The sequence below is a fragment of the Juglans regia genome, chromosome 8 (assembly GCF_001411555.2).
Source record: "Juglans regia cultivar Chandler chromosome 8, Walnut 2.0, whole genome shotgun sequence".
In the NCBI taxonomy this organism is placed as follows: domain Eukaryota; kingdom Viridiplantae; phylum Streptophyta; class Magnoliopsida; order Fagales; family Juglandaceae; genus Juglans; species Juglans regia.
Genome location: NC_049908.1, coordinates 11,877,611 through 11,905,021, shown reverse-complemented (window position 1 = coordinate 11,905,021; position 27,411 = coordinate 11,877,611). Strand labels below are relative to the sequence as shown.

At 37.2% G+C, this 27,411-nt stretch overlaps 1 protein-coding gene and 1 long non-coding RNA gene across 4 annotated transcripts; one reads left to right on the top strand and one right to left on the bottom strand.

Annotated features, from left to right (window-relative positions):
• Positions 1-745: 745 nt before the first annotated feature.
• LOC118349240 lies at positions 746-16,566 on the top strand. Of its 3 annotated transcripts, XR_004802197.1 has the most exons (7): positions 746-1,453; positions 3,585-3,656; positions 12,361-12,434; positions 13,158-13,267; positions 14,283-14,354; positions 15,969-16,027; positions 16,405-16,566. It is a non-coding gene; the product is annotated as an uncharacterized LOC118349240 (long non-coding RNA). The 3 variants fall into 3 exon arrangements; XR_004802196.1 differs by lacking the exon at positions 3,585-3,656 and having other exon boundaries at positions 750-1,453; XR_004802198.1 differs by lacking the exons at positions 746-1,453; positions 3,585-3,656 and adding an exon at positions 10,768-10,795.
• A 1,133-nt stretch (positions 16,567-17,699) lies between these two features.
• Positions 17,700-23,951, bottom strand: LOC108997958 (potassium transporter 5-like). The gene is made up of 8 exons (XM_018974346.2): positions 23,484-23,951; positions 23,109-23,337; positions 21,056-21,304; positions 20,642-20,692; positions 19,566-19,826; positions 19,281-19,448; positions 18,874-19,128; positions 17,700-18,785 (listed from the first exon to the last, which is right to left on the bottom strand). Exons 1-8 carry the CDS (start codon positions 23,691-23,693, stop codon positions 17,836-17,838), a joined length of 2,373 nt encoding a protein of 790 aa, XP_018829891.2. The 5' UTR covers positions 23,694-23,951; the 3' UTR covers positions 17,700-17,835.
• Positions 23,952-27,411: the final 3,460 nt, after the last annotated feature.

The window sequence follows — 27,411 nt, the reverse complement described above, 5'->3', positions numbered from 1 at the left end:
ATATATTTGGGTGGATTGTATATGCATGTTTGGTTTGAATTATGTAGGTATAGATCAGAAATGGTATTGTATGAAGAATGGTGTTGTATTTGTAGTTGGATGTCATGGTGAAGTAGGATTAATTGCTCATGTAATCAATGTATCAATATTATACCTGACATTTTTTTTTTTTTGCATATTATCTATGTTGGATTTGTTTTTAATTATTATAACACGTGAATCAATATGTATGAATGGATGATAAACTCTATCTCTAATGTGTGATATTGTATTTTTTTCTCTTATGTAATATTATTTGTAGAAAGAGAGATACATTTGCTACAAATAGCTTTTTTTTCGTAGCAAATAACTATTTGCAACTAAAGTATATTTTGTTATAAATAGATGCACACTTTTGCAACGAAATGTATCATTGCAATGATTGCGAATCTTATTTGCAATGATAAACTTTGGTGGCAAAAAGTGACAATTTGCAACAAAAAATTCACTACAAAAAATATAGCCTATTGCGGGATTTACTGTTTATCCAAAATAAAATCGCCACAATAAGTCAATATTCTCGGCAATTTTTTGGTCGACGCGGCCTCCAAACTGAATTTTTTTTTACTTCTTGCAGTGATTTTAAAATTGTTATTGGAGCTATTCTGTGCAATGATTGTGGTGAGGTGATCATGACACTTAGCAAAGTTGAAGAGGAATTCTTAGAACCAGAAAGTGTGGAGGCTATGACTGTTTTGAGGGGTCTCCAATTCTATTTTCATATTGGCTTTCATAATCTTCTTGTTGGGAGTGATTGTTCACACTTAGTAAAGGAAATAAACAGTGTTGATTCACCTTCTCTTCTAGAAGAACTGTTATCACTGAAATCAGAAGACTTATGCTTAGAATTATGCACTGTCAGATACAACATGATTCCCGTATGGCTAATGAGCAGCTCATCACCTAGCAAGGCATGCTTGGTCTATTATTGATGTGGAATTGTGGTGGCATGGAGTTCCCCACTTTATTGATAACGCAACGGACAATTTCGTTGCAATTGCATTTTTAATGGTCAGGCGCCAAAACACACGAAAATCAGATTTCCCCCCGCCCCTGCTCCCCCTCCCCCCACCCGTAACATTTCTCCCGTGCACTCCCAAATCCCGACTTCACCTTCTTTCTTCTTCACATTAAGCAAAACCCACTCAAAAAACCATCCTACCCGGCTGTCTCTTCCACCGAAAACCACCACTAACAGCGGAGACTCCACCGATTTGGCGACAGCGGAAGCAAAACCCACTCATCGTCGTGCATGACTCGCGATTTAGTGGTTCCAGTTCAAAAAGTGCGATTTTTGAAATCGATTAAGCTGCCGTTCGACATCAAGCAATACCACTTTGCCTAGTAGTAGTGGGTAATTCAACTTGCCTCCTCCCCGTCCTCTCCTCCACTCGGTTGGAGTCGATTACTGTTGGTAAGATACTCTGTTTTTTAGGTTTATGTTCTTAATAAAACCATTTAGATCAAGTAGAAACACTAGTGGTTTGCTCTTTCAATTTATGCATAAATTGCCTATGTGTTTGTGTATGTATGATGTAACTGTGGAATTGTTATAATGTATTTTAAAATCAATACAAACAATCCTATGTTAGACTGACTACATTAACAAATGGTTAAGATTTTGGAACCGAAAGTATGGTGGAATGCAAAGCTGGATCCCAAACAGCTTTTTGGTGGCGTTTAACTCATTGACCTATATAGTACTATTAGTTGTCTGGGTCAGGCCCATGGCCTCAATTGGGGAAGAAAAACATGGTAATTTGTCACAGACAAACTTGAATGTTGCCTTGACAGCACATTGGTTGGGATGCATTTGCAGAGCTTGGCCTTTGCAGCAACTTCTTTTTCTTAGTTTTCATTTATAGGTTTGGAATCAATGTTTTTCTCAAGCTGGAATTGATTTTATGCTCTTAAAAGTGTCAACTTTGAGATGGTCAGGTTCTATTCTCTTGAAGCTTTGAGAAACCCTGCTATAAAACAATTACAAATTGATCTCACTTGATGTGTTGAAGTCAGTTTAGATATTTCTTTATATAAAACTGATAGAATGGCTAAGGAAGATGAAAGGATCAAAGGGGGAAAATTGGCCTGATTTTAAACTTCCCCAATGACACAGGAGCATTTGAGGATCAGCCCAATGAATCCAATGAAGCCACTAAGCCCAATGACTCCGAAGACCAACTCATTACGCAGCCCATTGTCCAGCACGTTTTTTGAAACGTCATTCTTGGAAGATTCTGGATGACTTAGCCAGCAAGCTATATCTCATTGGAAAGCCTCATGTCTCTAGTTTCCAATGCATCAAACAGTGTGCAATTTGGATTTTTCTAGAGGAAGTTATAAGGATTTTACTAAAGGGTGTGCAAGGCTGGTGGGATATTGCGAATTTTTAGATTTTCTCGTCTAATTCTCTAGGCAATAGTCTGTTGAAATTCTCATGTTTTTTGGAATTACCCTTGCTTGGAGGGTTTTTCCAAGTTTTCCTATATAACCCCTTTATGCTAATGAAAAATACAGACTTGAGTTGATTACAAAATTGAGCTTTTAGCTTATGAAGAAGAGCTTCTTCTTATAACTCTTATCCTTCGGTGGATTCCGATAGGTGGCGAGTTCTTGCTCTATATCCCTTGTGAGTTTCCTTTGGGTGGTGATTTCTGTATCCCTTTGGTGTTCTTATTTGGGTGGTGAGCTTATCTTCCTTTGGGTGGTGATATCTGTATCCTATTGGATCCCCTTATCTTTTATCTTTTATTTCCTATCATAAACCCGGTATCACCCAAAGTTTAAAATCAGTTTCTTTCTTAGACTTTAAAAGTTTAATCTCCAACCGAAATATACATGAGAACATCGGTTCGTACAAGAACAAATAATCACCAATGTTCCACCACCCTCAAATGCCACTCGCCACATAATATGGGAAACACATGATAAGCCCTTGAATTTAAACTGTTGTGATTTCAAATGTCTCCTTTTCCACGACGCTAGTTTTCAGAGAGCAATTAATTCATTAATTCATGTAATCACAGGTTTGAAACATTCTATTTATATGTCTTTATATATAATATTTATATATATATATATATATATAAACTTTTCTAGGTGAGAGACTCCTAGAAGGCCTTGAAAAAACTCCATGGTTCCAAAATGTCTGAAGTAGCCTTAACCATGAAAGCAGAATATCTAGAGTTCTTTAGCCCACCTATATTGGTAGGAAAACCTAAGCTTTGAACTATGGTCAAATAGGTTTTGAGGCCTAGCAGTATCCAGATTCCTTGGCATATGGAAAGATTAAAGGATTGAATCCTCAAGTCCTCTTTAGCAACTACTTCTATAGGTGTTGTGAGAGGCCATGTGATCAGCTCAGCTTGCTTCCAAAATTACTCTTCGCAAAAGAAAAAAAGTTAGGCTGACTGTTCTAAATCCATATCCTTTTTACTGTGTTGGCATTCTTATTCTATTTACTTAAACATAGAGGGTACAGGCCTAGTATGAGAAATGCCAAATACAATGTTTTTTTCTGTCCTATCTGAGGATTTTTTTGGCAGTGATATGCAAGGCACGTACATCGAAGGCCCCATTCCTTCTAACGTATCCAGGTTGACGAACTTAGAAGAATTGTGAGTATATGTTCCTTTCCTGGACATTAATTGAGTAGAAATGTGAAATCTGAAGGATGGTACATTTGATTTGTACTTATCTGTCATGTTTATCAGGAGGATATCTGATTTGAAAGGATCAAGTATTGGATTCCCTCATTTTCAGGATCTGAAAAAGTTAAAATATTTGTGAGTTATATATAAATGCTCAATCTTTTTTTTTTTTATAAGTAAAACAAGACTTTATTAAATCACCAAGTGTCAAGATAAAAGAAAATGCCCTAATTATGTAGGCATATTAGAAACTAGGAAGTCATGAAGGTTCATGCCATTTAAGTCTACAGCAATGGCCCAAGTACAAAGAGTCCTAAAAAATAACAATTTTAGCTCCTCCAAAGATCTCCCTGTCTTCAAAAGTCCTCTTATTGCATTCCTGCCATAAACACCACATAATATAGATAGGGATCATCTTCCACACTGCTTTGATCTGTCTCACCCCACGGATTGAAGTCCAGCACGCCAATACATCCAAAACTGTTTCCGGCATAACCCACGCCAAATCCATTCTTTTAAACACCTCATCCCAAATAGTCTTGGCTATCTCACAGTGTAAAAGTAAATGATTTACCGACTCACCCCCGCTTTTACACATACAACACCAATCTACAATAATTATCCTCCTCTTTCTTAGATTATCCGTAGTGAGGATCTTACCCAAAGATGCTACTCACACAAAGAAAGAGGCATTGGGAGGAGCCTTATGACGCCTAAGCTTTCTTCTAGGAAACTGTATCTCTGGAACTTGTGTGAGAACCTTATAGAAAGAGCGAACAGAGAACACCCATTTTCCTTCAGGATGCCACCACAACTCATCTTCCTGCTGAATATTTGGACGAACATAATATAAGAGACTATAAAAATCTACAAAACTCTCAATCTCCCAGTCCTGTGCCGCTCGGTTGAAATTGATGTTCCAGTGAATGTTCCTACCTGAGACTTCCATAACCTCTGCCACTGTGACATCTTTGGTGTTTGCAATCAAGAAAAGAGACGGAAATAGATCTAGTAGAACACTGTTACTACACCAAGCATCCTTCCAAAATCTGATCTTGGAACCTGTCCCCAATTGCAATCTAGTGTAACGATGGAAAACCTCCTATCCTCTTCTAATATGTTTCCATAACCTCATTCCAGGTGTTCCTCTAACTTCTCTGGTACACCACCCTTCCCCTAGATCACCATATTTGCTCTCGATCACAGTCTTCCATAAGGCCTCTGGTTCCTTGGTATATCGTCACAACTATTTGCCAAGTAAAACTCGATTAAATAACCTCAAATTTCTGACACCCAAACCGCCATTGGAGATAGGATGACATACCATCTCCCACTTAACTAAGTGGAATTTAAACTCATCTCCTAAGCCCCCCCACAGAAAATCTCTCTGTAACTTCTCAAGTCGACCCGCCACACTTGCCGGTAAAGGGAATAATGATAGAAAGTAGGTGGGTAGGTTAGAAAGTGTACTTTTGATTAATGTAGTCCGGCCCCCTTTCGACAAATACATTCTCTTCCACCCTGCTAGTCTCTTCTCTACTTTTTCAATCATTCTATCCCAAATCGTACGAGACCTCAGTGCTATACCCAACGGCAATCCCAGATAAGTCATAGGTAGAGACGCTATCTTACAACCCAAAATGCCAGCCAGCTTTCTTATATCCTGAACTTCTCCAATCGGTACCAACTCGGATTTATCATAATTCACTTTTAAACCAGACACTGCTTCAAAACACAGCAGCAGTGCCTTCACAACCCTCAACTGGGCTTGATCAGCCTCGCACATGATAAGCGTGTCATTTGCAAACAGCAAATGAGAAATAGTTGTATTACCCCCTACTCGGTGATCCAATTTGGAAACCACTGATAGAACCATTAGTCACTAAGGCTGAGATCATCCTACTTAATGCCTCCATAACAATAACAAATAGTAGAGGAGATAACGGATCCCCTTATCTCAAGCCACGAGAGCTTGGGAAGAAACCCTTTGGACTACCATTAATCAACACTGAGAACCGTATCGTAGATATACACTATGATCCAAGACCTCCACCTCTCTCCAAACCCACACCTACCCAGTAAATAAAGAAAGAAATCCCAATTAACATGATCATACGCATTTTCCATATCTAGTTTGCACATAATCCCTCAGTTGCCAGCCTTCAATCTACTGTCGAAGCATTCATTGGCAATTAAAGCCGCATCAAGGATCTGTCTACGCTTAACAAAAACATTATGTGGTTTAGTAACAATCTTCCCTAATATCCCACTTAATCAATTGGCAAGCACTTTTGCAATGATCTTATAAGCACCATTCACTAAACTAATGGGCCGAAAATCTGTAATCTCAATGATCCCTACCTTTTTAGGGATTAATGCAAGAAAAGTAGAGTTAAGACTTTTCTCAAATTTTCCTACCAAGAAGAACTCTTGAAATACCTTCAAAAGATCCGCTTTAATCACCTCCCAGTATTCTTGGAAAAAAACCCATAGAGAAACCATCCGGTCCGGGAGCCTTATCTTTTGCCATCTTTCTTACCACTTCAAAAACTTCTTCCTCTTCAAAAGCCCTCTCCAATCTGGTAACATCTCCTGGTTCAATAGTGTCAAAAGCCAATCCATCTAAAGTAGTCCTCCAACCCACCTCCTCCGTGAGAAACTTTTCAAAGAAAACAACCACATGGTCTTGAATAACTTCTTCTTCTCTATTCTTGGCCCCCTCAACTCTCAGCACTTCAATGTTATTATTTCTTTTATGTGAGTTTGCAATTCTATGATCAGCAACCACATAAAAGAATATCCTCTCAAGATCAGCAACCAACAAAACTTTTTGTGCTTGTTCCTCCTCATTAAGTGGTCTCCCTTCTTGCAGTCTTTCTAAATACTGAATTTTCATCAATTTGGTATTTTTGTTCTCCTCCACATTACCAAAAGATTGTTTATTCCACTCATTTAAATCCCTTTTTAAGGCTTTCAGTTTATTTGCAAAAATGAAACTGGGTGTACCTTCAAAATGATACGAAGTCCACCATTGTTTGACCCTTTCCACAAAATCTTCTGACTTCAACCACATATTTTCGAACTTAAAATACCTTCTGCCGTTACGAATACCTGCACAATCCAGCAAAATAGGCCAATGGTCCGAGGTTATACGAATCAAACGCTTTTGCCATACATCCGGAAAATGGCTTTCAAACTCATCAAAAAATGATCCAAGCGGGACCAAGTCTGATTATTTGACCAAGTAGCTGGACCCCCTGCTAGTGGAAGGCTATCAAGTTCAAATCAAAGATACACTCTGAGAATTCTAGGCTTGTTGGCCTCAATCTTCTGCTTCCCAGACTTTCACTCTGAAAACGAACCACATTGAAATCCCCCCCGATACACCAAGGGAGCTCCCACCAACTCTGTACCCCTGCAAGCTCATCCCACAATAAACTTTTGTTGACATCTAAGTTATGCCCATACACACCTGCAAATGCCCACAAGAAATCATCTGACACACACTTAAAAGAACAAGCTACCATATATCTCCCTATGTACTCCTCCACTTTCACTACCACCCGTTTATCCCACATTACCACAACTCCCCCCGAAGCCGCTGAAGAGGCCAAATATACCCAGTCTACATAAATATTACTCCATAAACTCTGAATAATCCTCCTACTAATCATCTTCAGCTTCGTCTAGTGTAAGCATACAATGTTCGCTTTCCACTCGGAGTAGACGTCGAATCCGAATACGCTTCTCTACCTCATTTAGACCTCGGACATTCCAAGATACAATCTTGAGCTTCATTGGGGAACATTCAGCCCCTTCCCTTTTGCCTTATTCCTGCTGGAACTAGCTTCCGAGTTCATCGACCACATCAATCTTTTTAATTCTCGACTTTTCTTTGTGTTTCCCCTCTTTTTTTGGTGGTGTCCAGCTTCCATAGCAGTTAACAAGGCTATAAACTGCTCCCCATACCCATCACATTCAATTCCCACAACAGATTGAATTTCTTTAGCTTTATGTATAACTCAATCTGATGCTTGATCTGGAAAATAGTAATTTAATGGGATAGGATTCCCCATCTTATCATTCTGAAATTTCTGAAACTCACTTCTCATTGAAAACTCCTCCAACCCATAGGCCTCGGGGATGAAAAGTTCATCTTCCACGGAATGCATAAAATCATCCGAGTCATCTTCAACCTCAGCCAACTTGAGCTCCTCAACTGGTTTCACCGACACTGCCGCCGGGGCCAGAAACACCCCAGCACCACTCATCGGCGAGCTCTGGATCTCCGGAGACGAAGAAACCCGAGATTCCAAGCCTACCAAGGTCTGTTGCGCGCAGAACTCCGGCAAGACCTCACCGGCGACCCCCACTACCTCCATTGGCGACGTCTGTATCCCCGCAGCCTGACCCCTCGCCGTTGGTAAGCTATCCGGCACAAACCCGAGGCTGTGAAGCTCGGTGGAGGGTATCGGGCTAGGGCTCGGGTTCTCGATATCTTCTGGCTCTGGTCCAGACCCGCCTATTTGGGCCCTGGGTTGAGACCTGCCTATTTGGGCCGTAGGTTGCGACCCACAGTTCTGGGCCCTGGGTAGAGACCCGCTGCTCTTGGCCCTGAATTGAAGCCCGCTGCTTTGGGCCCTAGGTTGAGACGGCCCAGCCCCACCAAACGAGTCTTGTGACTTGGCCCGACGCCATACATTCCAGCCCTTATCCTTTTTATTTTTCTGTTGAGCCCCTTTATGGTTTTTACTCGGCCCACTTCCCATTTCATGGCTTTTTAACTTATCAGCTCCTTCCTTTTCCTTAAATGAACCGACAAAGGCTACAATTGCAGCCATATCCCTCTGCAAGGCACGCAATTGCCCCTGCATTTCCAGCAGCTTCCGTTGCACCTCCCATGTTTGACATGCCACAAAGGCCCTGCCATGGGTATGGTTCAACGTACCATCACAACGCTAACGCCCCTTACCTCTGTCAGAAACCTTCGCACCAGCCACCTTCTCCTTCACAGATTTTGGTATTGACGTCGCGAGAACCTCCTTATACGACCGCGCATGGTGCTTCAGTCTCCCTCTTCCATCACTCGGTTGGTCTCCTCCAGGCAGACCACCTACCTTAATGTCTTCTTTCCCTTGCTCTACCAACGCCTCCCTCATCTTCCTCCAATCTCATCCATTCTCACCTTCTGGAATACATAGAATATTCCTTCTTCCCCCCTGATTATACTCTGAAATTTCAATATATCTCCCTCTCCTATTTGCACAACGTTGAGCAATAAGACTTGTAACACCCGGACCCAAAATTGGTATAGTCGGACTTTAGTTTTTTATTCATTTATTTTTTTATTGGAGCTTGATTTTTTTTAAGTTTTTATTTTACGGACTTGAGTAGTGATTTTTTTTATTTTTTATTTCTTTCTTCCTGCATGTTTCATTTTTTTTGTTTTTATTTTATTTTTTGTCTCTTTCGGTCTTTTATCTCTTATTTCCCGTAAGTTTTTTTTTCTCTCGTTCACGTCGTGCATGCTCACACACAACACAAACTTTCATTTGCGCACATGTCTCTCTCTCGGCTCTCTAGGGTTTCACCTCATATATATATAGACACTAATAGGTTTTTCTCATGCTATTAGAAACTGCCCAGACTCTAGCCGCCGCACCACCTTGGAATCGCAAGCCCAGCCTCCATTCCCTCGGTTTCTTGCACTCCCATACCGAGAGTCACCCCACGTAAGCCAGCCCTCCGTCGTCCCTTTTTACCGCCACCAGTGCACCCTCGTAAGCCTCTGATCAGCTAACCCATCTCCACCGTGCACCAACCAGAATTCCCGCTGCCCTCCCAAGCGAAATCGACGCACCGTGCATGCTTTGCATCTCCACGGATCACAACTCCACCTCGCCGTGCATCACCTCCTCTTGACCATCACTGGAGTCCAGCTCCTCCGCCGTTCGTGACTGCACCACCACCAGAGTGCCGAGAAACAACCATCTGCAGAGTGAATCGAAACTCCTCTGTTTTGAGTCTGAAAAACAGAGCATTTGGTTGCTCCCCCAAGCACAGCAGTTTTGCACTACCAACCCTTTTGGGCGTTTCCTCCGCGGCGCAAAGGGAACCCGTAATCCAGCACCTCAGCCACGCCTCGCCGTGCCACCGACGATAGCCACCCCAGGCCGTCGCCGCGTGTAACTCTCTCGATAAGGAGCCTCTCTCTCTCCGTCTCCTTCTCGGTGCTCTCGTACCTCTCTCTCTCGCTTATCTCTCTCTCTCTCTCTCTCTCTCTCAGTGCCTCACCACCGTGACCTTCTTCGCCGCATCGCGCGCAGCTCCTCCCTTGGCGGTGAGTACCTCGCGCCCCTGTTCTCACGGTTGTGCACCGAGACTGCATGAATGTTTTTTTTCCAGTCTACATAACTGTTATTTTGCATAGTATTTTGAAAAGGGAATTACAATTTTACCCTTAGTTTTAGAATGTGTTCAAGTTGATATTTTTTGTCTGTTTTTACGTGGTTTATACGGGTGGTATAAGAAGTTTACAGACAATAAATAGGATTTTCAAATTGTACTTTGGTAGCAAATTATTTTAGTAATTGTGAAATTTTATTTTAAACTTTTAAATTACGATTAAAGCTTTTTGTTTATTATTATTTAACGAAAGTTTTACTTGTACTTACCTTGAATCGCTTAAGTATTTTAACATGTTATTAAATAAATGTTTATTTTAAGAGTAAACAATATTGGTGTATTGTTATTTCTACATTTTAGATATATTTTAGTCTTTTTAATAATAGTTATGGTTTATTTTAAAATATTTTGGGATAATTATATTACTTAGTATTAAACTTCATAAGTTGTTTTCATTAATAAATAGGTCTGACTTTTAAATGTTTTAGTCATGGTATTAAATTGGCATTGACGATTTTAGAAAGTGATGATTGGTAATTTTAGGTTTTGAGGAATTGAATAGGTTATTTTATAAGCTTAGGATTAAATATTGAGATACGTGATTAATTGGAAATTTATGAGAATTACGTGATTATTTTATAGGTGACGATTAATTATTGTCCGACGTTTTTGAGGAATTTTGAAAAAGCTAAGAAGTCCAGGTAAGCGGGGTTCCTATGCTAGAATTTGCATTAAATAAAATGAACTGAGGTCCGTTTTGGAAAATATGCATGTTTTGTTATGAAAAGAAATTTGAACTACCTCAGTTATTTGTTTTACATTACTCATGAGATTATGTTTAAGAAGAAAGTATTTTCTGTCATGACTGGTGTAGACATGAGCTTATTTTTGACATTCTGTTTCTAAACTTTGAAAATGAGAGCGAATATGAAATTTGTGCATAGATTATGTTGTGATATGATTTTGTTCTGTTTCGAAGATTTTTGGTTAGTACTCTGTTTGGATAAGACGTGATTTCTGAAAACTTTTGGCATAACTCTCTGATTCTGAATTTGATTATGTTTCCGTTCTGTTCAGTTACGGCCCAACCACGGGTTACAATAGTGGATACGGCCCAACCACGGGTTATAATAGTGGATACGGCCCAACCACGGGTAATAATAGTGGATACGGCCCTGCCACGGGTTATAGTAGTGGTCTCTGTTTTGAGTGCACACCTTGGTGACAGAGTGTTTTATATTCTGCTTGGCTATCCGCAGATGCACAACCCTACCACGGGGGTTATACATGGCCTCTGTTCTGATATGATGTTCTGCTGATGATGATGATGATCATTTATGCTATGCCAAAGAATATTTTGAATGAAATTATTTCTAAATCTTCGCTTTGATATTTTGATAACATGTTTTGCTTCCGCACTCTGAAAATGAAAATATTTTGTTCTGCATTTTGATTTCTGTAAATGCTCATGTTTATACACTGGTATATGTTCTCTGCTTACTGAGTTGTTGATAACTCACCCCTTATCTCCAATTATTTTTTAGATGATTTTTGAATAAACTAGTTAAGGATCAGAATTATGGAGCAGCGGTGAGATGATTAGTTAAGCATAGTGGATTACTCATAGAAGATTTCTGAGAAGTGGCAGATTTTATTAAGAGACTTTGTAGTATTCTGATGACGTTATATTTTAGAGTCTATAAATATATTGATGAATTGTGAGTTTTAAGTTATAGGGAGTAACTCTTCGATCCCTGCGGGACCGGGGCGTTACAATACTACAAAAACCATCGCGTGTTGCCGAGTACACCTCTTTTTTCCCCCTGCTTAGGCTCTCCTCTAACACCTTCCCAAGCCACTGAATAGAAGAATATCCCAGCAACACCGAGTTCTCTGTTTTCCAACTTCGCTCATTGACTCTCAAACCACCACCTCCACATTTTGCCAAAGTAAAGCACTTTGATTCAATAACTACTTCTATAAAACGACCCATCTTAACCATCACCACGTCAGAAAAACTCAATCAAATGCAACATTGATGATGAAAAATGAAACAGGAAACAGAACGAGAAGAAAAGTGTGCATGTGTACGGAGAGAAAATTTTCTAGGAGAGAGAAAATTTACAGTCTTTGGTTTCTAATGAATTTTGATTAAAATGCTCAATCTTTTAAGCAAACATTAATCGTATCATAATAAGCTGTGCCTTTTGTTTTTGTTTTGTTTCTTAAATTTATTGAGTTGTTTCTCTTATTTCTGTGCTCTCAGGGTGCTTAGGAATTGCTTACATATCACTCTTCAATCCCAGTTTGTATTGGAGAGTTGACAGAATTGGAGATGTTGTAAGTTGCTTAAAATGGACTAATTATAAAGATGTTTGGATTTTGAAGTTATTTTTCTTTGTCCTAGGCGAATACATTTTTCTTTTGGACTTCTGTGAATATAATGCATCTAATATTGTTAACTCTTAGGGGTTGGCCCAAGTGGTAAGGTCTTGGCCTTGCATCTAATATTTTTCTTTGCTTGTTTAATTACTGTTTGTAACCATAAATTATGTTTTACTCTTAGAAACTTCTATTGAAACCAAAATAGAGATGTGAAAGATGAGTTTACCAGGATGAGCCTGAAACTTTCTGCATAAAAATGTGTTATACGAATAGGTGAAGGCTAGGTACACAGAATACTTTAGAAGCCAGAACTAGAGCATATTTGATAACCCAGCAACAATATTGGTGAAGAATATACTGAGGTTGATTAAGATTTCATGCTATATGCCTGTAATGAGTTAGGACCCTAAGATTTGTGTACACTTTGCAATCCACTTGTATGCTAGTTGACTAGTGAACAAAAGGATCCCAGCACATATTTGAGAAGTTTTAACTGCTTACCATATGAACTATTATATGGAAATAGCAAAGTTTGGAAATGTTTCCATTCCTTTCATATGGAATTGTCACTATATGCAAGATGCAATATATAATCATGTATGATTGGATAGGTTGGTGGACAAAACAGTTTCTACAATTGCCATTGTATGAGATGTGTAATTATTTTTTATTGGCTAGGGTGGTGGAAGGTCCGCGGAGTTGGGGGTTTCCTTTGCTGATTCAGATGCCAAGTATATAGGGAGGGAAAGTATGCAAGAAGCAATGCACCTGGGAAATTTGGATATGAGGTATAAATGATTATGTACTTGATCTGTTGGTATATTTCTATTTTCTCATCAACTACTGGTGTTTATATCTGCTATCATCACAAAAAGAATACCGGTCTTCTTAATTCAAATGGGACAAGTTTTTAACATGCAGCAAGAATGACCATTTGTCTATTTGGAAACTCATCTGTGTGATGTACAATATTTACTCATGTTAGATGAGAAGTTTGTTTTCTCCCAATCATTATTATATTGTGCTACTTCTCCTTGCATTGTTGGTGGTTTTCATATTTTTGAATATGTTATAGCCACACTCTTTGCACCAAGTGAATAAACCATTGACCCACATTAGCCTGGTTTGGGGGCCTGAATTTCCTTCTATGAAAAATAACTGGTTTGATGATGGGAATCAGGCATCCTAGTCCATTATCCCGTGGTTTAATGCATAGTTCAACTCCAGGTTTCTGCTGATTCATTCCCTTGAAATGAATACTAGAGAAACGTTTCACTAGTATTCATTTGATTTTTGGTTTGCATAGGTCTTTTTCTCTGATGAAAATTGTTTACCAGGGTGTCTTTAAATTTTAATATTGTGCTTTGGTTACAGGCTGCGCGAACCACTTCATGATACAAGGATTAGATATTCAAACATCCTAGATTAATAATTGTATTCCACTAGACATATTGAATTCAGAAATATAGTAGAAACCATTTGTTAGTGGTCATGTCCATTCTGTGATCAGTACTAATGAAGTCTTGGAATGAATTGTCGGGTGCAAAGATTATATATATATAAAGAATGTATATTCTATGCATGCGAACCAGTTCATTTATAATGTATTTCCAGTTTTTTTTATTTTTTATTTTCAAGGGAACATAAACTGTACTGCAAAATTCTCTCCATGTATGTCATAGAGTAAAAGGGATACAATAGTATTAAAAATCGACGGACTGATGTCCTCTTCTTTTGATTTTCCGTTTTCTCAAGCCATATAAATGGTCACTATTCTGATTATAGTGAGTCTTTTTTGCGAAGTGGACCGGAGCAATCAATTTGGCAAGGATAGAGCAGATGGAAAAGCAATTATGCTCCATTGGATTCTGTCAGGTATGGAAAGAGCATATGTTAGTTTAGGATGCTAGAATGAATTAATTTTGTGAAAGACATTGGGGATAGTGGGCAACGATTTTCTCATTAGTCAGATATTTTCAACAAGATGACTGTCTGAGCATGCACAAAACCAAATTGAAATTATCCCATATGCTTTGGTTTGATTATGTAATAACAGAATAAAATCTTGTCAGGAAAAATAATTCTTATTGGACCGCCAAAAGGGGAAAACAACCATTTCATAGTAATATAGCCTCACTGTCATTATGTTTGCAAGCACACCCTCATTTGCCAAAAATAATGCATTCACCACATTTAGATACTTACTTCTAGAATGATATATAGTATATCTGAAAATATATATATGGCTGGTTGATGGCATGAATCTCCAAGTGGGTCTTTTCAGCTTCTCTAAAGTAGTCAAAAACCAATTGACTAATTGACTTGTCTCCCCAATATTACACTGAAGTTGCTCTTCCTAAACTGGTAATTACTGAATACTATTTTTTTTTTCCTAATCAGTCTGCACATTACCTGTCATTATTGTGATGTATCAGAACTGAATCTCAGTCCCTACTTATATGTGGTCTTCTATATACTTGATTCAAAACAAGTACACTTAATTAATGACGTAACAACCATTTTTGGCCTTTTACTCAACTTACTAACCTAAGTTTTTAACCAATGATGTTGTGGGCACTAGAGGAAATATGGTTCCCTTTGAAGATAATGGTTATGTTTCATCAAATAAATTTAGGAAATGTATACTTCCCATTTAGTGCTTTTGGACTGCTGCCTAGGTCTTTTAGATTCAGAAATTTTCATCCTCCATATATTCCTGACCACCATTTTCAAAATCCCAAAGTCATAACTTGTGACCTCACCTTTCCTACATGTCCTTTAATAATTGGGTGGATTAAAATTGAAGAGGCCCATCTGGTTGGTTTAAAATTGAAATAGAATTTTACCCTGGCCTGTTGATATTCTTCATGTCATGGAGAAGTTTCTAATTTTTACGAGACGTTGCCGTGTTCCTCTAAACTTTGCGATTTTAGATTTCGAACTTTCTCACTTTATTTATCAGAAAATATTTATTGTTGACTCAACGTCTCTGTGTGCCATCCCACCTGGAAAAAACATATTCATATTGAGGGAAGGAAATAGTTCTTGTTTCTTGCTTCTTGATAATGAAGTGTTGGGATATAGTTAGCATGGATATTTTTGTTGAAGTTCTATGGATTTTTTCCAGGGTCAGCCTCTTTCTCTCTATTTTCTTCATCTTTATTAGATAAAGTTTCTAAAATGCATCACGTTAGAATAATATTTTTTTTTTTGAGAAATATCCCAAGTTTTGATATTGAGAAACCTTATTCTAATATTTTCTTCTCTTTGGGTTAGGATTCATTGCTATAGCTGTAGGGATCTCTAGTTTTGTTTTCTTTTGAATTTAAGATTTGGCAGAGTATTATACTACCACATATAATGCACTACTTGTTTGACTATTTTTTAATGTTGTCTGAATGAATATCACTACTGAATGGATTTTGCAACTCACTTGAAGTTTCTGGTTACATATTAATTTTCATAGTTGAATAACACAATACATGCCAGGTTTATTGAAGACCAAGACCTCAGAAGCTGATGCTGGTAAACAAAATGCGCAGCTTGAGGTATTTGTTGCCCTTTTTTAAGGGAGGGGGTGATATTGGTTCCTGCTCTGTTTCAGAATTGAATGGATTATCAATTAGTTATCATACTTATAAGATTGTGGCTTGGTTTATCTGGATTTTTTGGTTTTAGTTTTTTTATTCTTAAGCATATACTATAGTCCTTTCATTTGAGTTAAGGAGATCATAATATGGTCATATTAGTAGTCTGGATCTTTTTTGAGTGTGTTAAAAGAACTATAAACCAATCCATAGGTAAGATAAAATTGTGAAGCCTGCAAAACTCGGGCGGTTTGGAAATCCTCTTTGAACTTGTAGTGCATTGTCCATTGCTTTTGTCTCTTTATTTCTCATAATATTTCATTTTTTGCAACATGCAGGCATATGGCAGAACCTATAATTTGGATGTGTATTACATTGTATGGATGTGTATTATATTTTTTATGTATTCTGTTTTTATGCATTTTTTTTTTAATTTTGTGAAAAACGTTTTCTGATGAGTAAAATTCGCTAGAAATATTTTTTTTCATCCATGCAACTTATTTGTGGCGATCACAACGATAATTCATAATCGTTAGGAAAAAGATCTATTTATTTGCTGCCATTTATTAAGCTTTTGCGACGATATATATCTATCGCTGCAATTGATTTTTCTCAACGATTTAATGGTAAACGGAAATGTCATTTCCGTCGTTTTTTAGGGCATTTGCGACGAAATAAAATCGCCAGTAAAAGTATATTTTGCGGTGAGTTTTGCCTATTGCTGAAATTAACTAGAAATGAAATTTTAATTTCGTCGAAAATGTAGCAAATTAAAAATTGCCGAAATTAGTCAAATGCAGCGATTATTAAAGATATTTGCCATGATTTTGAGCTCTAGAAAAATCATTTTTTCTTGTAGTGAAAAAATTGTTGAGATAAACTTTCACCAACGTTGCATTTGTGAGAGTAGGGCAATGACATGTCATCGTTGCAAATACTTTTTTACAACGAAAATTGAACTTTTTGCAACAATTTTTTTCCTTGCAAAAAGTCAATCCTGTTGTAATGGGGGGCTAGATCCGCGAAGTCGTCCAGAAGGTCTTGGCGCTAAACCAAGGCTACAATTTGTTCCCTCCACAGGTGATAGTTCCCGTGTCAATCGAAGTGTGACAAAGTTACTCAATAGAGATCAGTGAGATGCAGGAAGCCATGGGTGGAGTAAGAGTCGGGCTCTCCCTTGGCACTTGATGCCCTAAATAGAATTGCACACGAAGTGTTTGTGAAAAAGTCTCACACCATGAGATCTGTCCATTGAGAGTCTTTCAATATATATACAATGCGTGGGACATTTACATATAGTGCAATAAAGTTATAACGGAGAGAGAGATTCTCGGGATAATTTCCATATTTGCATTTTGTAGCCGTTGGGCATTGAGGATGGTTGCTGGTTGTAGAGTTGCCATATATGATTTTTCCTAGACGTTGGACGAGTTTCCTTGGGTATCTTCAATAGGGTTAACTAACACATGATGATTCAGAGTCAACTTTATAAGCCTAACTGTAAAGAGACTCCATTGACATGATCTATAATTACCTGTTTTTACATGTAGATGCAAAGGGTAGTACCATAACGTACCGCAACGTTTATTCTATATATATATATATATATATAATACAAAGTTGACGCCAGAATTATGGCAGATTACAAGGGGAATCATGCAACATTTATAACCATAGCTATACTTTCTTTTGCTCTGAAGAGTCGTCTAACGACCCCATGCATGCACGGACGTCGTCCGTTTATCTTCGCATGATCGTGCATGTAAATTCTAAAGCTCGTAAGTCATGCCCACTTTTAGCATGCGTTTGTGAGGAATATCAAACACCTTTTCACTTTGCCTCAAGTTTCTCTTCAGGAAATTGTAAGCATAATCTATCAAAATTCTCTTCCCAATGCCAGCTCCTTCGCCTGCCACCACTTCATTCTCGCCAATCAAGTGGACAACCCCTGCACGCCATGCTTTTTCCACTGCCTCCATCTCTCTATCCACTGCCTCCCATCGCCTCTCTTCATCAACTTGCGCCTTTACATGATCCTTATTTTCACTCTCCCCTTCAAACGTTTCACCATTTTGTTCTGCACTATTTTCTCTTTGGGAAAACCAAACCTCATCCCTAATAAACTCCTTCAGTTTCTCAATCAACATCGTCTCAAAGGGCTCTTGCTCGTTACGCACATCCGTATATCCGTATCTCACCACACAACGAAACACATTCAGCTGATCCTTGGGCTCCACTTGACGAAAAAGGAAGCGTTCTTCAACTGGAACTTTGCTTATGGGCAGTGACTTGATGGAGACGAAAATGAGAACCGACTGCAATGCAGGCACATTTTCAATGTAGTGCTTGAAAATGGGTGGGATTCCCTGAACGAGCTCGGAGTAGAAAATGGCAAGCCCGGGGATTTGACAGAAGTTTGTGTCATTGACAACCTCTATGAGCTTATCCTGAGAGATTTTGTGATCAAGCTCATAGTAGTACTTTCTTCTGTACACATTGTTCCACACATACATTATAGACATCAGTACTGCAGCAAAGGCTAGGGGAAGATATCCTCCTTGGTCAAATTTGTAGAGGACTGAGCTTAAATACAGCAGTTCCACAGTGCCAATAACAAAAACATAGGAGATAATGAAAAGTATGGGGGTTTTCCATATCATGATCATGATAAGTACGAGGAAGGACGATGTGAGAGTCATGACAAATACCACTGCTATCCCTGTATGCAGAAAAAAGCTCCACTAATTACAACCAGATTTGAATCAACAAAGAGATGAAATTATTTCAAACATTTAGTAATTAATTACCGTATGCATTGCCAATCCTTGTGGTGTTCCTGAATCCTAAAGTGACCCCAACACAAGCCAGCATAAGGAGGTAATTAATTTCTGGTATGAAAACTTGTCCCTCATACTTAGCCGATGTATGCACAATCTTCACCCGAGGGAAACACCCCAGTGACAGGGATTGTTGGATTATAGAGAAAGTTCCTGAAATCATGGCTTGGCTAGCTATGATGGCCGCCAATACGGCTAGAACAAACATTGGCCAATACAAAGAGTCTGCATCAGAAATATATATAGCTTATGTCAGTAAGAATATCCTTTGTCGGCACCAGAAATATATTAAGAATATCTCACAAATTCAATTAATAACAAAGATATATATGGAAAGAAGTAGCAGCTCATGTAAAAGATCATGAAACTAATTTTACCTGGTATAGACTTGAAGAAGGTATCTGCAACATGTTCATTGTGCTTGCGAAGATAGGCAGCCTGACCAGTATATGCAAATATAAGTGCCGGATAGGTCACTGAACACATGCTTATTTGTATTGAAGGAACTGTGAAGTGACCAACATCGGCAAATAGGGCTTCAGTTCCTGCGCGCATGCATGATTTCATTTCAAAACTCACACACTTTACTAATATATAGATATATACTCCAAGTTATCCAAATGTATATTTGCATAATTATGGGATTGAGAAACATTGCTAACCTGTTATGGCAAGCACAATGCCACCAAGGGATATCCATGCTTCTTTTTTGTTCCTCCGAAAATATTGCAAAATGTACTGTGGGTTTAGAGCTTTGACAACAGTTGGATCAAACTTAATAAAGTTGAAAAATCCAATGCCACCAATGAATGCAAACCAAATGCAAATTATTGGAGCAAAACTGTAGCCGACTTTGTCAGTTCCAAGTCTTTGAAGCATGAATAGGCAGACCAAGATGACAACTGATATCCAAACAATCATATCTGTAGTACGTATTCAAAGAAGATGTGTTATGAATATCTGCACTAATTTTTGAAATATTATATACAATGATGACATTATATGTAACTATAATTTGTAACCTTTGGGTCATGTATGATGTGCCTAATTAATATATAATGTTCTAAAATTAAAAGCAAAGATTCCCCAAAGTGAATTTGCACACAAGAAGTGTTAAAGTCACTAAGAAATTCTATAAAAATAAACTCACAAATTTACATGTATATATGATATGTTATATCTAATTTACAATAAAAATAATTTTACAATTTGACGTATTACAAAATGTACTCTAGCTAAAGCATTCTTCTTGGCCACTTCTGGTTTGAAAAAATACATGCAGTACGTACCATGCCAAACAAACATGATAAATTATTGGGAGAAATAAAAATAAACATATTTGAAGCTGACTTTTTGTTGCAGCAGCGAATATTACACGTACGTATATACAGAAAAAATAATGAGGCCAGACTAGCACTACTTTACTTATATTTAAAGTGAGATTTTAAAGCTCTACAGTTCAAACGACGTGCGTCGACACATGCCATGTCTAAAAGTTGCTTTAGGTTTTAGTCATTGCATGGGTAAATTAACATATATATTTTGTTCGAAGTCATTATTGGATCCAACACGTTTTGGTCTACAATATCTTAATTAGTAGTCAAAGGGGGAGGGGAAGAGTACGTAATTATTGTAGATACAGAGTACTGCAAGCATCGATCTACATCATAATGATCGAAGCAGGTGGAAATTAAGATTAAAAGACTCCCAAGAAACAAAGGCAAGTGGGGGTATATACCTTCTGTCATTGCAGATGTAGCTTGCTTGATCCCTCCCACGGCTGATAAAACTGCATATGAATATGCCATCAAACGTGACAGAAAATTATTTTCAAGTCAAAAGTCAATTAAACAATAAAAATCTGTGAGTAGTTAGCTAGAGATGAGACTCGAGACATTAGACACATGTGGACAAGTGTCCAAGCTACCATTCACTAAATTGCAGCAAATTCTAAGAAACCGGCATGCATGCATTGACACGTGTGGACATGAAGTACCGACAACTACCCAAGATGGTGGAGTACTCTTCTATGATTGCATGGTGGAGTATACTCATCCATCTTTTAGTAGTCCATTAATTGGATCCACTACATATATTATGCATAGAAAAAAGAAATTATTAATCCCATGCACTTATATCATTATTAACAAACCTGAGATGCAAGGAGTAAGCACGCCATCGCCAATAACCATGGAAGTACCAAGCATGGTGGCGAACAAAAGGAAGTACTTGGCAGACTGGCTACTTTCAAGCTTGGACTTAAGCCTCGATGCCCTCTTTAGACGATCGTTTGGCGACTCAAGCTTGAAATTCGAGACCTCCCTATCCTCAGCTTGCTGACTAGGGATCAAACCCACCTTTGCATATCGGCATATGAGAGAGTACAACGCAAATGTTCCTCCTGAAATTGAGTAGTACTTGAGTTCATTAGGACGGACGATTAGCGATAGTGGAACGTAATTAAATGCCGGCCCTCCAATACTTCAGTGCATGCAGCTAGCATGACTCATGACGACAGATTATAATCAATTAGTTAATTCCTTTGCTTGCGGGTCTTTATTAATTTGAAATTTCATTAAATTATAGTTTAAGACTTCGGAGATCAACTAAACTATGAACAATATTATAAAAAGGAACATTATTGGCACTAAAATATAACATAATTAATATGCTCACGTTCATGTGTTTTTGAAAATGAAGCCCTCCAGATTCCACCCTAAAAGTCTGGAGATCAGATCAGGACCCATCCGCCCCCACATGAGCTCTTTTCTTCACCCATGTGTGGTGGAATATCTGGTCTCCAACTGATGAGCTCACAGTGAAGAATTTATGAACCATTCAAATTATGGGCTTTATAATTTGTTTTTATTTTTCTCCACTATATATATTGAGAAATGTTACTCAACATTTCTACACCGCACATCAATATGTGATTTTATATTTTTGTCATTCTATTTTAATATACGTGTTTAGTATTTACAAATCAATGTGTATATTTATATAAAATAATAAAAATAATAAATCACATATTAATGTGTAGTGTAAGAATGATAAATAAAATTTTTCGCGTGTGAAATTTTGTCGACTTTGTACTACACATTGCTATATTGACTTAAATAGTTTTCCTTTTAAGAAACGACCTTCCCACAGACGCATGCATATATGCACGTACCTGCCTAGTCAAGCTCTTCCCTAGAAAGTGCCTACATGCTATATAATTCCTTACTTTCTGAATGGGTTTTTTTTTTAATTATTATTATTAATTTTGGCCTACCACGGATCGCAAGGTGGTAGTTTAACAGACGAAAGTTTAGACTTTGCATGTTGAAATTAGAAGATGGTAGAAACTAGAGTCCGGAATGAACTTTTTCTCTCAATGAGATCAAGTTTAAAAAGAGACCAAAATCTAAAAAATAAAAAAATAAATGATCATAAAAGTTTGGCAGCTTGTGACAAGTAGTACTGGACCGTTGAATCTCGAGTACTAAACAAACATGACCATAATATTAAACAGCACTGGGACAAAATTGAGGTCGGAGGCCGGATTCAGTATATTCATCAGAAGATAGCTGAATGCTAGAAAAGAGGATGACTACAAAACTAAAAACAAATTTTTCTACTAGAAAACAATACAAGGAAATATCAAAATTTTCTCAGAAAATGAAACGAGATTATTTAGGTCTCGTTTGATTATGCAGTTTAATTAAGATCATGAGATTGTTGAAAATTAAATAAAATATTTTTATAAAATATTTTTATTTTAAAATTTAAAAAAATTAAATTATTTATTATATTTTATGTAAAAGTTTAAAAAAATTATAATAATTATTATATGATATGAGATGAGATAATTTAATTTTGTATAACTAAATCAGTCAAAAGATATATCTCCTTAAAAAAAATAAAATAAAATAAAATAAAAGATTATCATGTACTAAGGTAATGAAGATTTTAGCAGAAGCAGACGAAGCAGGCTTCCGGGCAGAGTAACTCTAGTAAGACAAAAAACATGTTCACTTTTGACCTAATTTAAATCTGTCACAGAAAACACACATGGGGGTACTACTCATCATGATCCTGTGAGAGATCATCAGGGAGTAGTCGTACCTTTTCTATATTAATTAATAATTAACATGCACGCAAGAGAGAATTAGCTATAAATACATCATGATAGTCATGTTTAATTAAGGTTAATAAGAACTTACCGTCGCCATTATCATTGGCTCGTAAGACGATGAAGACATATTTAACCAAAGGGATGAGGGTGAGAGTGTAAAAGATCATGGAGAGAACACCCAAAATATCATCATTATGCTTGATGATGCCGTTTGAGAATGTGCTGGAAAATACATAGAGTGGAGATGTACCAATGTCCCCGTACACTATTCCGATGCTCTGAAATGCTAGGTGCAATATCACCGACCACTCTGCACCCTTCAAAAACCAAACATGAATTAATGGACATTCCTAATTTCATAATATAACTGTCTTCTATGAACAAAAAGTTCGAACCCATTAAGGAAGGAAAGAGAGACCAGAGAGAGAGAGAGAGAGAGTATATTTGTAGGAAGTAAGGAAACCTTGGAGCCATGGCCACCATGTACATGACCTCGTACGCTTCTGGATTCGACGTCCAAGGAGTCGTATCTTCGCAACTTTGACCATGATTTTTTCTTCCCTTTGAGCTGATGATCTTGATGAGGAAATTCCTCCTCCAATTCCATCTCCTCCTCCATTTCTTCATGTTTATGATGATCTTCTTCAACATGATCATCACTAGACATGTCCATGACTCTGTATAAGTAATAGTAGTACTACGTACGTCCGGTATATCTATCTATGTATTTACCTTTCTATCTAACAGTAGGGGGACAAAGATGGTCATGCAAAGAAAGCACAACATAAATACATGTTTTGTCCTCTCTCTGCGTTGAGGGTCACACACGTAACAATTCAGAGATAGATAGTATCAGGGAAAGATATATAGTAGATGGTGAGATGGGATGGATTGTGAAGTTAGCTAGCTAGGTCGGGGAAGGTGATCAGGTAGGGATCCAGGCCTCGGTGAGGGTGATGGAGTACTTTGCTGATACATATATACATCTACTTATATATATAGAAGAAATACTTTACGAAGGATCCACCAGCTTCCCCGGCCTTCTTTGTGTACTTGCCTAGTTTTCTTTTCTATAATACCTATTAATTAAAAAAAACAACAATATTAACAAGGGGTGGACCCAATATTATTCCCAATCCCCAAATAAAAACGATTAAAATAGCCTAACCCTATATATATATATGCAAAATGTTTTTATATTACTAAGAACTACGACAAACGAAGCGATGAAAAAATAATTAAGATTAAAAATTAAAGGGGCCGGAGAAAAAAGAAAAAGAAAAAGATTCATGTGTTTAAATATGACCTGGCCCAGATAGGTCCTAATTTTGTCCCGATAGCAAACTCATCTCAACTCATCATTATAATTTTTTCAAATCTCAATACAAAATATAATAAATAATTTAATTTTTTTAAATCTTAAAATAATAATAATATTAAAAAAATAATATTTTAATAATATTTTATCATCTCAACTCAACTCAATATCTAAATGCAGCCTTAAGATTCCGTTTAGATGTTGAGTTAAATTGTGAATATTAATATTAATGAGTCGATGAGATGAGTTTAATTTTTTTAGATTGAGATTGATTTAACTTTTATGTTAAAATGTATGAAATATTAAAAAATACCTTATAATTTAAAGTATATTATATCAAACTACATCAAATTATAATAACTTTTTTTTTTATAATTAGATATATACATTAATTGTATATATGTCAAGCACAGAATATTTCTGCTCTATTTTCTTGCAGAATCTGTGCAAGAATATACCATGTAATTAGAAAGTCAAAAAGGCCTACTAGCTACCTACGTACCCATTGTTTTTCCTGAACCTAGACTTATATTATAAACACATACATATATATATAAATATATAATATACACCATATGATCATGATGTATTCACATTTATTTGGACCATTTCGCTATGTATCTAAATATAACTAATCCTCTTTTGTCTTTTAGAACTATATATATATATATAGCTAGCTACACTACAACAGAAAGGGTCTCTTGGGACGAAAATTTTCGTCCCAAAAGACCCCAATTTCGTCCAGGAAAAATTTTTGGGACGAAAAAATTCGTCCCAAAGTCGTTCCAATATCACTGTACCAAAAGGCATTTTGGGACGAAAATCACCATTTCGTCCCAAAAAATTTCTTTTGGGACGAAATTGAAGGAAACCGTTCGAACACGTTCGAACGAAAAAAAATTTTCGTCACGGTTTAAATTCGTCCCAGAAAATAGTTCGAACGGAAAAAATTTTAAGTTCAAACAGTAGTAACGTGTTTGAACGATTTCGAAATATGTTCGAACACACATGAATTCGTTCGAACGTTATGAATTGTCTTTGTGTTCGAACGTTAAATGGTCAGGTCGAACGCTATATGGGTTCGAACGGTATAGGATATGTTCGAACACGACTGAAATTATTTACGTTCGAACGTTGTGTGATCGTTCGAACACTACGAACATGAATTTCGTTCGAACATTATATCCACGTTCGAACGCTATTGCCGTTACATAGAGTTCGAACGTTTTATGTTCGTTCGAACGATATCTCTTTAATTTAAATCAATAATAGAAAACCAAATAGACATTCATACTATTTGCCACAATAAATTAGAAACTGTTTAACACTCACAAAAGTGTTAAAATAAGCGCAAAGTAAATAAATAACAGTCGAGACAGGTATTGTTCGTACATAAATAGATAATCCCAAAATCCATCAGTTGTTTGGAGGCCTGTACTGTTGCATAAGCTGCTGCATTTGGAGTTGCATCTGTCTTCTGAACTCTTCTTGTTGTTCTTCATGTTGTTTGAGGCGCATCTCCATATCTGCTTGTTTTGCCAATTGAGCCTCTAACTCATGCTGTCTTGCAGTCAATTCTTCGATTCTGGAATTCGCATTCTCTAGCGCTATAGAAGTCATAGATGCATTCCCAGAAGAAGAGGAAGAGGGACCAGGCTTTACACAACGACCCAAACCCCTCAAATATCCTGAACGTTGACCCAGGACTTGTGTAAAAATCTCAATATCACTTGTTGAGGAATTTTGATCTGACGCAGATTCAGCACGTAGGGCAACCATTTTATCCTAGCCATATATAAGATAAAGAATTAATATCGTCATAAATATTCTAATATATTTAATTTAAACAAGTTATAAAACTTACATAATTTTCACGGGCATCAGGATGAGTCCACTCTCCATTACGATCAGTGTGCAATGCAGCATATAATTTTGTCAGATCATAATTAGTATCTGAATCTTGCTACAATAAATGTGTTAAAGATATAAAGTCATTATGATGAGTCCAAATAATTAACTATATCCAATAAAAAAAATAGCAATACCAATTTCTGAGAAAGACGATGGAAAGATCTTGAGCCTGCATGATGATTAATCTTCAATTTTGATCTATTTGTTTTGTTTATAGAATTTCACTCCTGCAAAGAATTGAAAATATTATGAAGCGAAATGACAGATATGACAAGTAAAATAATTAAATTTCATTATACCTGATATGATGGATCCTCAAACATGTCACAAAGTTTTTCCCACTCAGAAGGTCGGACATCCTGGAAAGGATGTTGGCGTGCATCTTCCTTCTTCTCAAACTTATTATAATGCTCATGACACCTCGCCTTATATTTGCGGAATGCATTACCCATAAGCTCTTCCACAGTCTTACGCTCCTCTCTCCGACCAAAATTTAATTCGAAATCATCCTTAAAAAAATAGTCACAAACACATTATCATTTATAATATTCTAAATTTAAGTAAAGTATAGGAATTTATTCTACTAAATCAATATTTTAAACATTACCAAACAACGCTTCTTGATAAGCTCTTTAACATCTTGGGGGACTTTCTTCCATGAAGTCGTTGCCAAAGGTGCGTAAGTTCGTGTAAGAGCACCCACATGTGATGCAAGCCAAGCTGCTGGTTGTCCTTCGCCCCCAGTATGTTCGTCAGGAATGTTAACCTTGATCTTACCCACCTTCCGATATTTTTCCAACGTCACCCCTCTAGTGGTGCCTCGACCTTGACGAGATTGTACTGTAGATTCTATAAAATATAACATTGTAATCAATTACATTTATATTTCTATTACAGGACCTTAATTAATAACTTTTATGAGTATTAGATTTTTACCTTGTTCTGTAGAATCAATCTCTAATGGTGAGTCTGAAGGAGAGCTAGGAACAGGTGGAGATGGGTTGCGAACTTCCTTCCTCTTTGGCGGCATAATTTCAAACTACTGATACATTCAATAAGTAAAATATTTGTCATCAAGTGTAATGTTAACACTTAATTGGTCAATCAGAATCTGTATCAGTTTCATTTGACAATTCGCTCTCATCATCTGTAGATACTTCAG

Coding starts and splice junctions, on each gene's coding strand:
- LOC108997958 (XM_018974346.2), bottom strand. CDS start 23,693: ATGGACATGTCTAGTGATGATCATGTTGAAGAAGATCATCATAAACAT. Junction 19,449..19,565: donor CATTGTGCTTGCCATAACAG/GTTAGCAATGTT, acceptor GCATGCGCGCAG/GAACTGAAGCCCTATTTGCC. Junction 18,786..18,873: donor AAGGATTGGCAATGCATACG/GTAATTAATTAC, acceptor TTCTGCATACAG/GGATAGCAGTGGTATTTGTC.